This window comes from Morus notabilis, unplaced genomic scaffold (assembly GCF_000414095.1).
Source record: "Morus notabilis unplaced genomic scaffold, ASM41409v2 Scaffold466, whole genome shotgun sequence".
NCBI classification, from domain to species: domain Eukaryota; kingdom Viridiplantae; phylum Streptophyta; class Magnoliopsida; order Rosales; family Moraceae; genus Morus; species Morus notabilis.
This window is the reverse complement of record NW_010358624.1, coordinates 130,697-143,646: the sequence shown is the minus strand read 5'-3', so window position 1 is coordinate 143,646 and position 12,950 is coordinate 130,697. Positions and strand designations below refer to the sequence as shown.

The 12,950-nt window shown below is 31.8% G+C and overlaps 2 protein-coding genes across 2 annotated transcripts in view; one reads left to right on the top strand and one right to left on the bottom strand.

The window, feature by feature from the left end:
* The first annotated feature begins 1,578 nt into the window (after nt 1–1,578).
* On the top strand, nt 1,579–2,392 carry LOC21394591. Its single transcript, XM_010092820.1, has 2 exons — nt 1,579–2,220; nt 2,324–2,392. Exons 1-2 carry the CDS (start codon nt 1,579–1,581, stop codon nt 2,390–2,392), a joined length of 711 nt encoding a protein of 236 aa, XP_010091122.1.
* Nucleotides 2,393–7,873: 5,481 nt separating this feature from the next.
* Nucleotides 7,874–12,950, bottom strand: part of LOC21394590 (lupeol synthase) — a 13,619-nt gene continuing 8,542 nt past the window's right edge. The window contains exons 11-17 of the mRNA XM_024162165.1: nt 12,822–12,916; nt 12,343–12,389; nt 12,110–12,253; nt 9,708–9,885; nt 9,043–9,123; nt 8,312–8,395; nt 7,874–7,987 (exon numbers count right to left, since the gene is read on the bottom strand). Of these exons, the coding sequence (XP_024017933.1) occupies nt 7,874–7,987; nt 8,312–8,395; nt 9,043–9,123; nt 9,708–9,885; nt 12,110–12,253; nt 12,343–12,389; nt 12,822–12,916 (743 nt within the window). The remainder of the gene's footprint in view (nt 7,988–8,311; nt 8,396–9,042; nt 9,124–9,707; nt 9,886–12,109; nt 12,254–12,342; nt 12,390–12,821; nt 12,917–12,950) is intronic.

Below are 12,950 nucleotides of genomic sequence, written 5' to 3'. Positions count from 1 at the left end.
TTTTGAGAAGAAGACCTTAATAGTGAAATCGTGGTAAATAATATATTTTTAAAATTAAATTAAGTAAATAACATATTTTAAAACTATTTATAATAAGTAGTAATTTATCAAATAAATAGTAATTTACCATATAAATAGTAGTTTCTCATGCAATTCATTTAGTTTCATAAAATCTGTTATTGAGTGCACTATAAGCTTCATGTTTTGTTGATTAATGAAATGTTTTGTATTTAAAAAAAATAATATATGGTTGTTGATTTTTATTTTTACTCTTGATTAATATGATTTTAACTAATATAATTATTTAATAAAAAGAATATTAATAAAAAAATAAAGAGAAGTAATAATCTAGACTGATGCATTTATTTATTTCCTAATTTCCCCTTTGAAGAATGTGACAAGTTTCCTATTTGTGCCAAATAAGTGGGACTAATTCATTCAAAAAAAAAAGTGAACTAATTATAGGTCAACAAATTGATCAGCAAAAAAAAAAAAAAAAAATTATAGGCCAACAAATTATAATATAAATCCAAAAATAAATAGAAAAACAATTATGACATAAATCCGAAAACATATAATCATTGGGTTTGCCCACCAATTAAATTTCTTAAGATTTTCATTTATTGATGAGGAATATTTTAACAAATGATAATTGTATTTATAGTTGCCGTTTTGATTTTGACATTTACTTTTAGAAGTCAAATGACTCTTATGTGTTTTTTCTTTATTTTTTAAATAAAAATCATTTAATTAATAAAGTCAATTATAAAGTAAAAAGTCGAGGTACAAGACAAAGAAAAAACATTTAAGCATCTTTGTAATTTTTTTTGACGGGCACATCTTTGTAATTCAATACAATCAATAAAAAAAAAAAAAAAAACCAGAACTAATTTTAGTGTATACCAACAAAGTTGCCACTCACTAAAAAGATCATTTCACTTTTCCCATCCAATTTATAATATAGATAGAAAATTACGAGAGTTTAAAATAAATAAACAAGCCCAAAGACTTGAACAAAATAAATATAGCAAAAACACTATATTTGTTAATCCAGAAAAAAAAATTAAAATAATGTTAAAGATAAAATAAGCTGGCAAAACGCAAAAAGCACAAAGCCATAAGTCAAAGGAATAAAAAGTACTCCCATAAGGCGAAGAAAAAGGCATCTTCAGTTTCAGTTATTATCCTGTGATGGGGATATGAAAAGGAAGCGATACTTGAGATGCCTTAGTACTCAAAAGAATTTTGAACGATTTACAGGAAAAAACTATATTTATTCCCTTTTCTTTTTGTGGACCCATAATTTCCACTTTCCATCATCGAAGGATGAAAAAATCAAGTTGTTCGGCCTTTCAAATGTTATATATATATATATATATATATATATATATATATGCGTGCATGCACCAACTTAAATGGTTTTGATTAGAGTCAGTGTATCCGTCATGAGAAAACAAACGATCACTTTAGCAACATTAATTGTCCTTAATCACAAGGATCTATATAAGAAGATCTACTATTGTATATATATATTATCTTTTACTAGAACGACAAGAACAAGAAGATTAATAATTGATAATGGCAAAGTCAAGCTCGGCCGAGTCCAACATAACTCTGAAACTTCTGATCGACTTCAAGGAAAAAAGAGTCCTGTTTGCTGAAGCAGGCAAGGACTTTGCTGATTTTCTCTTCACCCTTTTGTCTTTGCCAGTGGGAACAGTTATCCGGCTCCTATCGACAAATGGCATGGTGGGAACTCTCGGAAAGCTCTACCAGAGCTTCGAAAGCTTAAGCGACACTTACATGCAACCAAACGTCAACAAGGACATTCTTTTGAAACCCAACTCATCAATCGGCTCTTCTTCTTCAGCCACCCTTCTCTCGTTGACCGACAGTAGTGACACATCTGTCCGTAAAAAACTGTACATATGCGGGAGCTGTGGCAGAAGTGGGTCCGACGAAAGGCCGGGAGCCACATGCACTTATTGCCCTAGAAGATCCATCACCACGGAGCTCGTCTACGTGGCTCCCCCACCTCCTAATGCGGGGGTGTCGTCTGCTGAGGGAGGTTTTGTGAAAGGTGTCGTTACGTATATGATAATGGACGATCTAGAAGTCAAGCCCATGTCCACCATATCAAGCATTGCTATGCTCAATAAGTTCAATGTTAAGGAGGTGGGTGGTCTTGAGGAGAAGACTGTTTCGGTTGGCATAAAAGAGGTATATATATGTGTTTATAATCGTTATGTTTTTCTAGTTATATGATTATATCATTATTATATATAAATGCAGACTAATTGTGCTTGTTTCTTTCTGTCGATAGGGATTGAAATTGTTGAAGGCTTCGCTGGAGACAAATACTGTTCTCACCATTGTTTTTCTTGGGAAGTAGAATGCGGACGGCTTAGGCAATATGGTCACTTTTGGCCGTTTTTTCTTTTGAAATTAGGCCATTGTGCTATCTTTTGAGTTTGGTGTTTGGAGTACCTTTAAGTTACAAATTAAGTGTGTTTGAGTTTTCTTTCCGGTTTAATATTAGTCTGTTTTTCTAGAAGGCTGGCTGGCTTTTGTTTCTAAGACTTAAAAGAGTACTACATGTGGCCAAAAACAGGAGACGTATATGTCGGGGACGTTTGTTTCCTGTATTCGTCTATGATTCTGAATCATGATTCATGATTTTTTACAGTATTTTTTTCTCACAAAAAATACACGTAAAATGAGAATAATTCTAAATCATGATTCTTAATCCATGAACTAAACGTCCACGTAATTTTTCATTCAATTTAAAATATCGATGGTGGTGTTGATTTGCAGTGTCATAATCTAGAAATGATCTTAATGCATCTTTTTTTGTTGTTATTTTATTATTTCTTTAGAGTAAATTTTGTTGCTTATTTGTCATATTTTTTTAATTGGATAAAATCCCTAATTTTGTAATAAGCAGAAAACTTTATTCGAAAAAAGAAAAAAAAAAAGAATCTTGCAACTAAAACACATAGGACCTACGCTACATAAAGAAAAACTCAAATTAAAAGCAAACAAAACAAAATTAAGCAACTAAGAGAAAATCCTAAGATTTTTCTATTTTTAAAACCCTTCCCACTATGAGCTCTAAACTCATAGAATGACCCTTTTTTTTTTCTTTACCTTTTTGCTCAATTTCTTTCCCACTTATATAGTAAGATGTGCCCCTTTTTTTTTTTTTTTTTTAAGAACTAAAAGAAACAACGTCTCCTCTGCTTCAAGGCTTCAATCTTGAGCCCGTTTAGTTGGAGGATTCGTTCTCTGATTCGAATCATAGTTCATGGTTCACTACAGTATTTTCTCTTACAAAAAACACACGTAAATCGAAAATAATTTTAATCTCATAATCCTAATCTATGAACCAAACGGGCTCTAAGAGTCCTCCATAATATTCACCCGAATTGTCTATTCACTTTCAGTAGATCATCCAATTGATAAACTGTAACTACTTTTGAAGGACCAATTAAACTAACCTCCAAATTGAAACCAAGAAATCTCTACATCCACCAGAGTACTAATACTTAAAGACACTGTTCACCCTTCTTGGGTGTTTCACAGGTTTCGTTCACTTCGCGAATTCGAGTTTTCAATTCGAGCTGAGATGTGACATTTTTTAAGAGTTTTTAACTGTAGTAAAAAAAGTTAGATGTGACATTTTCTGAGAGGTTTTAACTGTAAAAATTTAAAACTGAAAATTCAAACTGGTAAAATGAACGAGTCCTAAATTTTCTTCATTTTCTTGACAGATCCGTTTAGTTTGCTGATTCGAGTTTTTAATTCGAGTTGAGATGTGATTTTATGTGAGAGCTTTTTACTGTAGTAAAAAAGTTAGATGTGACTGTTTGTGAGAACTTTTTACTGTAATAAAACTCAAATTCTAAACTCGAATCAACGAAATGAACGTGGAAGACATTTTTGAAGTTAGTTTTTAGAAATTATCTTTTAGGTCCTGTGTTCCACATCATTGTTTTGAGCAAACGCATTTATGGCAGACTCGTAATAATAAATAGTAAAAGATAAAAGATAGTGCATAATTAGCCTAAAACAATTAATTGACATTTCACTCACTCCGTCTAAATTGGCCTAATGTAATGATGGTACTAGCAAACATAATCGTCCTATATGGCGAATTGGACTCCAAAACTGTCCCATAATCTCACAATCTCTCATGTCAATGTTTCTACTGAATATTATAAAAAGGGTACATAACTACCATTTTGCTAATTGATGAGTAGATTTGTCAAGTCTTTTAAGAAAAATGTGTAACACACCACATGTTAGTGTTAAACACCACAATTAATTATAAAAAGTGAATTCTATCTTAGAAGCCAATACTATGAAATTCATCTTTTATTAGTAAGTACCCTAGTATTGTTCATTTTCTTTAATCTTTTTGGTAAATTTGTTGTTTCATTCAAAAGAAAACAATACCTAGCATACTTCACGATTCATGGGAACACGCGCTTCAAGTCTTCAATTAAAAAAAAAAAAAAAAAAAAAAAAGCCCTGCTTCCGAATGAATATGTTGACCAAAAAGTTATTAATAATGGCCCGTTTAGTTCGCTGATTCAAGTTTTTAATTCAAGTTGAGATGTGATTTTATGTGAGAGCTTTTTACTGTAGCAAAAAAGTTAGATGTGATTGTTTGTGAGAGCTTTTTACTGTAACAAAACTCGAATTCTAAACTCAAATAAGCGAAACGAGGACTTTCCTTTTTCTGGCAAAATAGTATTTTCATGAAATTTATTTAGGTAGATAGTAAATCCTACCGTTTTAAAGTTTCCATTTTTAATTTTTGAAACAAAAATTAAAATATTTCTTTTGTTTTTTTTTTAATTTTCTAAAATAAAAAATAAAGGTTATTTTGATTTCATATTTTAAAACAAAAAGTAAATAATTTTAAAAAATTATATTTTTTACCTAAAAGTTGAAAAATTGCATTTCATCCCTAAACTTTTTGTTTCGTTTGTATTGTAAGATGTGCCCTTTTTTTTTTTTTTTTAAGAACTAAAAGAAACAACGTCTCCTCTGCTTCAAGGCTTCAATCTTGAGCCCGTTTAGTTGGAGGATTCGTTCTCTGATTCGAATCATAGTTTATAGTTCACTGCAGTATTTTCTCTTACAAAAAACACACATAAATCGAAAATAATTTTAATCTCATAGTTCTAATCTATGAACCAAACGGGCTCTAAGAGTCCTCCATAATATTCACCCGAGATTGTCTATTCACTTTCAGTAGATCATCCAATTGATAAACTGTAACTACTTTTGAAGGACCAATTAAACTAACCTCCAAATTGAAACCAAGAAATCTCTACATCCACCAGAGTACTAATACTTAAAGACACTGTTCACCCTTCTTGGGTGTTTCACAGGTTTCGTTCACTTCGCGAATTCGAGTTTTCAATTCGAGCTGAGATGTGACATTTTTTTAGAGTTTTTAACTGTAGTAAAAAAAGTTAGATGTGACATTTTCTGAGAGGTTTTAACTGTAAAAATTTAAAACTGAAAATTCGAACTGGTAAAATGAACGAGTCCTAAATTTTCTTCATTTTCTTGACAGATCCGTTTAGTTCGCTGATTCGAGTTTTTAATTCGAGTTGAGATGTGATTTTATGTGAGAGCTTTTTACTGTAGTAAAAAAGTTAGATGTGACTGTTTGTGAGAACTTTTTACTGTAATAAAACTCGAATTCTAAACTCGAATCAGCGAAATGAACGTGGAAGACATTTTTGAAGTTAGTTTTTAGAAATTGTCTTTTAGGTCCTGTGTTCCACATCATTGTTTTGAGCAAACGCATTTATGGCAGACTCGTAATAATAAATAGTAAAAGATAAAAGATAGTGCATAATTAGCCTAAAACAATTAATTGACATTTCACTCACTCCGTCTAAATTGGCCTAATGTAATGATGGTACTAGCAAACATAATCGTCTTATATGGCGAATTGGACTCCAAAACTGTCCCATAATCTCACAATCTCTCATGTCAATGTTTCTACTGAATATTAGTGTACATAACTACCATTTTGCTAATTGATGCGTAGATTTGTCAAGTCTTTTAAGAAAAATGTGTAACACACCACATGTTAGTGTTAAACACCACAATTAATTATAAAAAGTGAATTCTATCTTAGAAGCCAATACTATGAAATTCATCTTTTATTAGTAAGTACCCTAGTATTGTTCATTTTCTTTAATCTTTTTGGTAAATTTGTTGTTTCATTCAAAAGAAAACAATACCTAGCATACTTCACGATTCATGGGAACATACGCTTCAAGTCTTCAATTAAAAAAAAAAAAAAAAAAAAGCCCCTGCTTCCGAATGAATATGTTGACCAAAAAGTTAATATAACTTTCCTTTTTCTGGCAAAATAGTATTTTCATGAAATTTATTTAGGTAGATAGTAAATCCTACAGTTTTAAAGTTTCCTTTTTTAATTTTTCAAACAAAAATTAAAATATTTCTTTTTTTAAAATTTTCTTAAATAAAAAATAAAGGTTATTTTTATTTCATATTTTAAAACAATAAGTAAATAATTTTAAAAAATTATATTTTTTACCTAAAAGTTGAAAAATTGCATTTCATCCCTAAACTTTTTGTTTTGTTTGTATTTGGTTTATACAAGTAAGAAAGGTTGAAGTTCCAAGGCTCCTATCGATTTTTTCTAAAAGGGATAAAATAATAATGAGATATTGTGTATATTATGATGGCCAATATGATACAACTTTCATGCGAGTACCTCTTTATAGACATAATAAGATCATAGCTTATATTGTCCTTCTATGTGGAATAATTATTCTTTTAAAAGAAAATTTTCAGACTGACATGATTATAGTTATGTGCAACTGATATAGTTGGGAAAGCAAAATTGGAACAAGCGAATGAGACTTGAAAGATGCTATATCAATTGAAGAATTGTAGAGGATCTCAATAGTTTGAGAGAATTCAGCATCATGCGTACGAGATTGAGGAAAAAAAAATTAAATTTCTCATATTTGAGATTAGTTTTGTTTCTCTAATTTTTAGATTATTATCATTTATACCTCTGGATTTTAGGGTCAATTCTACTTTGCCTTCTAAACTTTGAAAATTCCCACCTTACTATCATAAATTTTTTATTAATTTCTACTTTGCTCCTTCCGTCCTAACTTCTATTCAAAAGAGACTAAAAACGTCTTACATGCATGCTAACATGCATGTTGTTTGACAGTAAAATTGTAATTAAATTTCTGGTAATTTGCACATATTCCTCCTGAATTTTAGAGTCAGCATTTTGCCTCTTGAACTTTAGAGTCGCCCCCACTTTTCTCCGTAAACATTTTTATTGTTCCCTTCATACTACTTCAAAATTTGAATTTCTCTCATTTTGAAAAATGTAATATTAAATGAGGGTGAATTCTTTGATCTCCAATCCCATTCTTTAAGCCTAAATTTGTGTGGGACTCATCATTTTCACTCTCCTTTCAGGATTAAAAAAAAGAAAGAAAAAAGAGCAACTAAACATAGGATAGATTTCATTCTCCACTCCCATTCCTCAAACTTGATTAGTAAACAATTTATGAGTTTTATGGTTTTACAATGTAATATTAGTTAAACGGTTGTAATAAATTGTATAATTGACTAAAACATGAATATAACAATTAATGAAATTAAATTTTATATCATCAAATTTTTATATTTAATGAGTAATAATAATATAAACATAAACCATAGAAAAATCGTCATAAAAATGCGCAAGAAAGGTATCATGATAATTATGCGGCAGTTCATGCTTGGTCCCCAAATGTGGGATTTGCCCGTACAATAAGCTTGTATCTTCTGATCAATCTTCTGAATTCTTGTCTTGTTATAGTAAGCATAAAACACGTCTACAATATTCTCCCATAGCCCATATAGTATAGATGTTTCGATATGATGAGTAGTTGAGCACGCAATTCTTCATAAACATTCCATTTACTTCCTGTTGTTTTGTCATTATACAAGAAATAACAAGGTAATTACTAATGCATATATGTAAAGTTACGTACTTGGAGAAAGTTTCACAAAAGGCTTTATTATCATTTGAAGAATCTGAGCACGTTTAGTTCGTTAATTCGAATTGAGATGTGATTTTATGTGAGAGCTTTTTACTGTAATAAAAAAATTAAATGTGACTGTTTCTGATAACCTTTTACTATCATAAAACTCGAATCGGTAAAATGAGCGGGGCCTCTATCTATTATATAAAATATAAATCTCCTGAGTACGTGAATACAAATGCATGCCAGCCATAAGTGTGTATTACCTGTTGTGGAAAATCACCATCTTCCATTTGTGAGTTGATCAATAATCTCATTCCTCGATGTATTGGTGTCGGATCGATTTCAGCCTGAATTAAAACAAGTTCGAGAAAATATTATAACATTTTTTACCCTTTTTTTTTTTTTTTTTGGCAGCATGCTATCCACACTAGGGGTTGCTGGGTTTATTTTTACTTATTTACTTTTTAAGAATTATCCAAACAAGAGCTTAAGTAGTACTTTGTATAATCAGGTTGATTATTTTTCCCCAAAAAAATCAGGTTGATTATTTGTTGTAAAAAGCTAGGTTATTACATGCATATGAGCTAGAAATGGGGTGGCCTTAAGGAAAAAAAAGGGGCAGCCCCATCTTATATTCGGGCAAGGTCGGACCGGTTTGATGGAGACGAAATAAGGGACGGCTCGGCGGTTATTACATGCATATGAGCTAGAAATGGGGTGGCCTTAAGGAAAAAAAAGGGGCAGCCCCATCTTATATTCGGGCAAGGTCGGACCGGTTTGATGGAGACGAAATAAGGGACGGCTCGGCTTGCAGGCCGAAAACCTAGACCGAACCCTGCTCATGTCTTTCATGCGGGTCGGGCCAAGCCAGTTTGAAACCTCTATAGCTTTTTTTTTTTCTACTGAATCTATCAGCAATAACTTGATATGGCTAATTACCAACTTAATTCAGAATCACGTAATTATCAATCTAATTAAAAAATTATACGCTCACCTGCCCGGCAACAATGAGGGACAACAATGCCCATGCAGTTTGGACCACGTTTGAACGATTGCCTTCTAGATTAGTATATACCTGTTTCGAAGTTGAACAAAAGCTACCAATTATAAGTAAATCTTCATGCCGTATTTAGAATTGATTCTGTTTTAATTTTTCGCGTGTTTTAAGAAAGAAAAAATAAAAACATTTCTAAAACGGCATTTGGCGTAATAAAGATAAAAAACAGAAATGAAAATGATTTTTTAGTTTAGTGTAAAATGAGAGAGAAATGAAAAACGACTTTTAGTCGTTTTTCAATTTTTATTTTCGTTTGCTCCCCTCTCGAGCAGAGAGAAAGAGAAAGATATATTAATGAGTTTTTTTATATTAAAAATAATCTCTTGATAAAACTATCAAATGCATTTTTAAAAATGATTTATGTCTGAGATTGAAAACTTTTTTATTTTCCTTTTCATACAAAAAAAATAAAATCATTTTAGAACGAGTTACAAATGCACCCAATATAATTGTCATTTTTTTTTTCTTACCGAACGTCTAGACAACTTTTTCTTCTGGACTATATTATATTGTGATGTATAATCTAACATCATTAGAGATTCCAATATCTCCTAATGCTATATCTATGACCAAAAGTGAATATAAGAGTTGCCATATGATACCTCATATTGGCATGAAAGGTAACTTTCGCCCCATCCACCATCTTGCAGTTGCTTTGAGAGTAAAAACTGACAAGCTTTTCGCAAGGAAGGACTTTTGTTGTAACTCATTCCATAAGCTACCAACGCTTCTACCCCAAACCATGTAGCATAAGTGTAGCAAATTCCCCAACGTCCGTACCTGTAAGTTTTAGAGTCACTTAAATATAAGGAGATTTTTAGTTGTTACGGTAAGGTATGGAAAAATTAACTACTAGTATGTCTTTGTTTTCAACTGTAAGATCCCTATTAAAAAACTGTTTTTTGTATATACTTTATTATTTGAGAGAAAGAGGGAAATAGGCCAAGACTTGAGATGAATTAAAATTAATAGGCCAATAGTTTACATAAGTTAATAAATAGGCCAAATTACTGTTTTTGTCCATAACTTGTCTGGTTATGAACTGTAACTTGACAAGTTATTGTTCATAATTCACGGTTTTTATCCATAACTTGTCTAGTTATGAACCATAACTTGACAAGTTTGTCCATAACTTATCTGGTTATGAATTATAACTTAACAAGTTATGACCTATTAATTTCTATAACTAAAAGTTGGCCTATATACTTTCTTAAGCTTTTCATATTGGTATATTTTCTATTATTTCCCTTATTATTTTGACGTGAGTTTGATAGGCCCAATGGTTAAAAATATACACTAGGACCCTAACTATAAGTGGGCGTGGCAGGCTTTTTGCAAGGAAGTACTGTTTTTGTAACTCTTTCTTCATCTTAGACTTCTAATGAGTGAGTGTTTTTACTCACGAACTTGTGTCTAATCTTAGCTTTTTGTTAGTTTTCGAGTTTCTAGTATAGGCTTTACGCTTGTTTTTGCTCTTGTTTTATAGGTTAGGTAGGAGATGGCACTTTGGATCGGTTTGGAGTTAATTGGAACAAAAGAAGTTTAAAACATTCACTTTTGAGGAAGGATGAGCGTCGCGACATTAAACAGGTAAGGCCGCGACGCTAATAAGGAATTTTGAGCGATTCCAAGAGTGCCATGCCACTGACCATAGCGTCGCGACACTCAACACTGACACCATGGCATATGTGGGCCGAACTGAAGAGCGCCGCGGTGCCCATAACTCAACGTCATGGCACTAGACGCGATAAGGTGGGTTTCAACAGAGTTTTTTATGCCCAAAAGTCCCAATTTTGCCCTTACGGCCGAGGGCATATAAATAGGACTTTTTAGGACTAAATAAGGGGTTCTTTTCCCATAGAAAACAAGGAGAATTGACGGCACAATGAAGGAGAAGTCGGCTCACCTGGAAACGGACTCTGGCTTCGAATCTTCAATCTAGTTTTCTTTTCTCTTCCTTTTCTCATGATTAGAATTATTGTTAGGATGTTTTCTTATTTCATTGTGTTTTAATTACATTTTCTAGGGCTACGATGTAGCCGGATCAGTATTGTTCTATAATTTTTAATTACTAATTTAATCGATGTTTATTTCATATTGCTGAGTATTATAATATGTTCTTAATGCTTGTGAATGTCTAGCCAACCTTTGCATGATTCAGAGTTTAATTCTGAGACTGAGAAGTGATGGTTAAACATGACCATTGATTATAATGCCATTAGAACATCATAACCTAGAGATAATTATGTGACTAGTGTGGTGATTGTGATTTTCTAATCTTAATGCGTTCAACATGTTAAAATCTTGACAGGGATGTGGGGTTTGCATGTTTGGGTAGGATTATTAGTGCTTGAGAAAAATTAGTAATTAATTTAGAAAAATCCACTGTCACCATAAGAAGAAACATTAATTGATGGGAATTAGGGGTTTGAACTTGATTGATATTGGTGAAATCAGAAACTCTAGAGCTGTTTTATCTTTGAATTTCTTCTAATTATTATTCGAGTATGTTTTCTTTTATTTAGTTATTTAAATTTTCACAAACAATTCTCATATTTTGACCTGTTCAAATGAAGTTAGGGTTAGACATAATTTTGGTACCTAATATCAATCACTCATCGTGGGACGATACTCGTATTCATACTTGACAGCAATACTGCACTTGCATACATGATTTTTCGTAACAGCTTCTTAATAAATTTGAGTAACAGATTTAAAGAAAACATGGTTTCTAGTGGGTGCCAAAATAGTATATATGGATGTTCTAGCTAGTTTTCTCTCATACTTTTCTTTTCCCTAATAACACACGTACAATGTACTTGTGCTTTCATATGTTTATGAGATACCTTTCTATTCGATAGTAAAGGATAGCAGGAAGAGAGAGAGAGAGAGAGGGAGAGAGAGAGAGAGAGATATGAAGAAGTAAGGCTTAATCATGTGGCCAAAATCATGAAATATTTGAGGCCAAATTTATTATCAGATTGATGCCGAAAAAGATATTTACCATGAACCATCTGGATTTTGTGTATTTTCAATGTAACGCACTCCTTTTGATATGCAACTATCTATTTCTTTTCTCCGATGTCGTGGAAAAAGCTTCCTAAAGAGTATCAAGCTCTGAATTGCTGAAGAAGTGCATTCTACATAACTGATCAAATGATTCAAAGGAATTAAGCCAACTATATGTCTAGCTAGTTACATAAATGTTGTAATCTTATAATTAGTGAAAAATCTTACTCTCGCTCAATAAGAGTATCTTCAAGAAACTCTGTGGGATTAAGGTACTTCTGCAAGATTGAAAGTTGATGATACATTATTATTGTAAATCGTCATCGATCAGTTTAATATTAGTTCAATATATTTAATCTCATTAGAGAAAGTGTTACCCTCATTGTTGTTTTGTTACCCTACGGGTGGATTATGAATTTCTTTATTGATAAATTAGAGAAGGGGTGCTTCATATATATAAGACGAGTTGTTTAGTGGGTGCCAACCTAATTGAGATGCGTTAAGTTTTCCTAACTCAGTTTTCTTCTCTCCACTTCGCGGATTCGAATTTTTAATTTGAGTTAAGATGTGACATTTTATGATAATTTTTTACTGTAACAGAAAAAGTTAGATGTGACATTTTTTGAGAGCTTTTTACTGTAAAAACTTAAAACTGAAAACTCGAATCGGTGAAATGAACGAGGCCATAGAAAACAATATTATATTACCTCCAACCAACGAAATGCTCTTTGGGGTTCCCAACCGGGAAAACCACCATTACTGCTCTGTACGAGAAATAAATTAGTAGAGATATATTTTATAAGTAAATAGAGAATTAGATGAGAAATATATTTTTT

Bases quoted from the DNA above. Each gene is read 5' to 3' on its own strand.
- LOC21394591 (XM_010092820.1), top strand. From the start codon at position 1,579: ATGGCAAAGTCAAGCTCGGCCGAGTCCAACATAACTCTGAAACTTCTG. The intron at 2,221-2,323 runs GTATATATATGT...TTCTGTCGATAG, and splicing joins TTTCGGTTGGCATAAAAGAG to GGATTGAAATTGTTGAAGGC.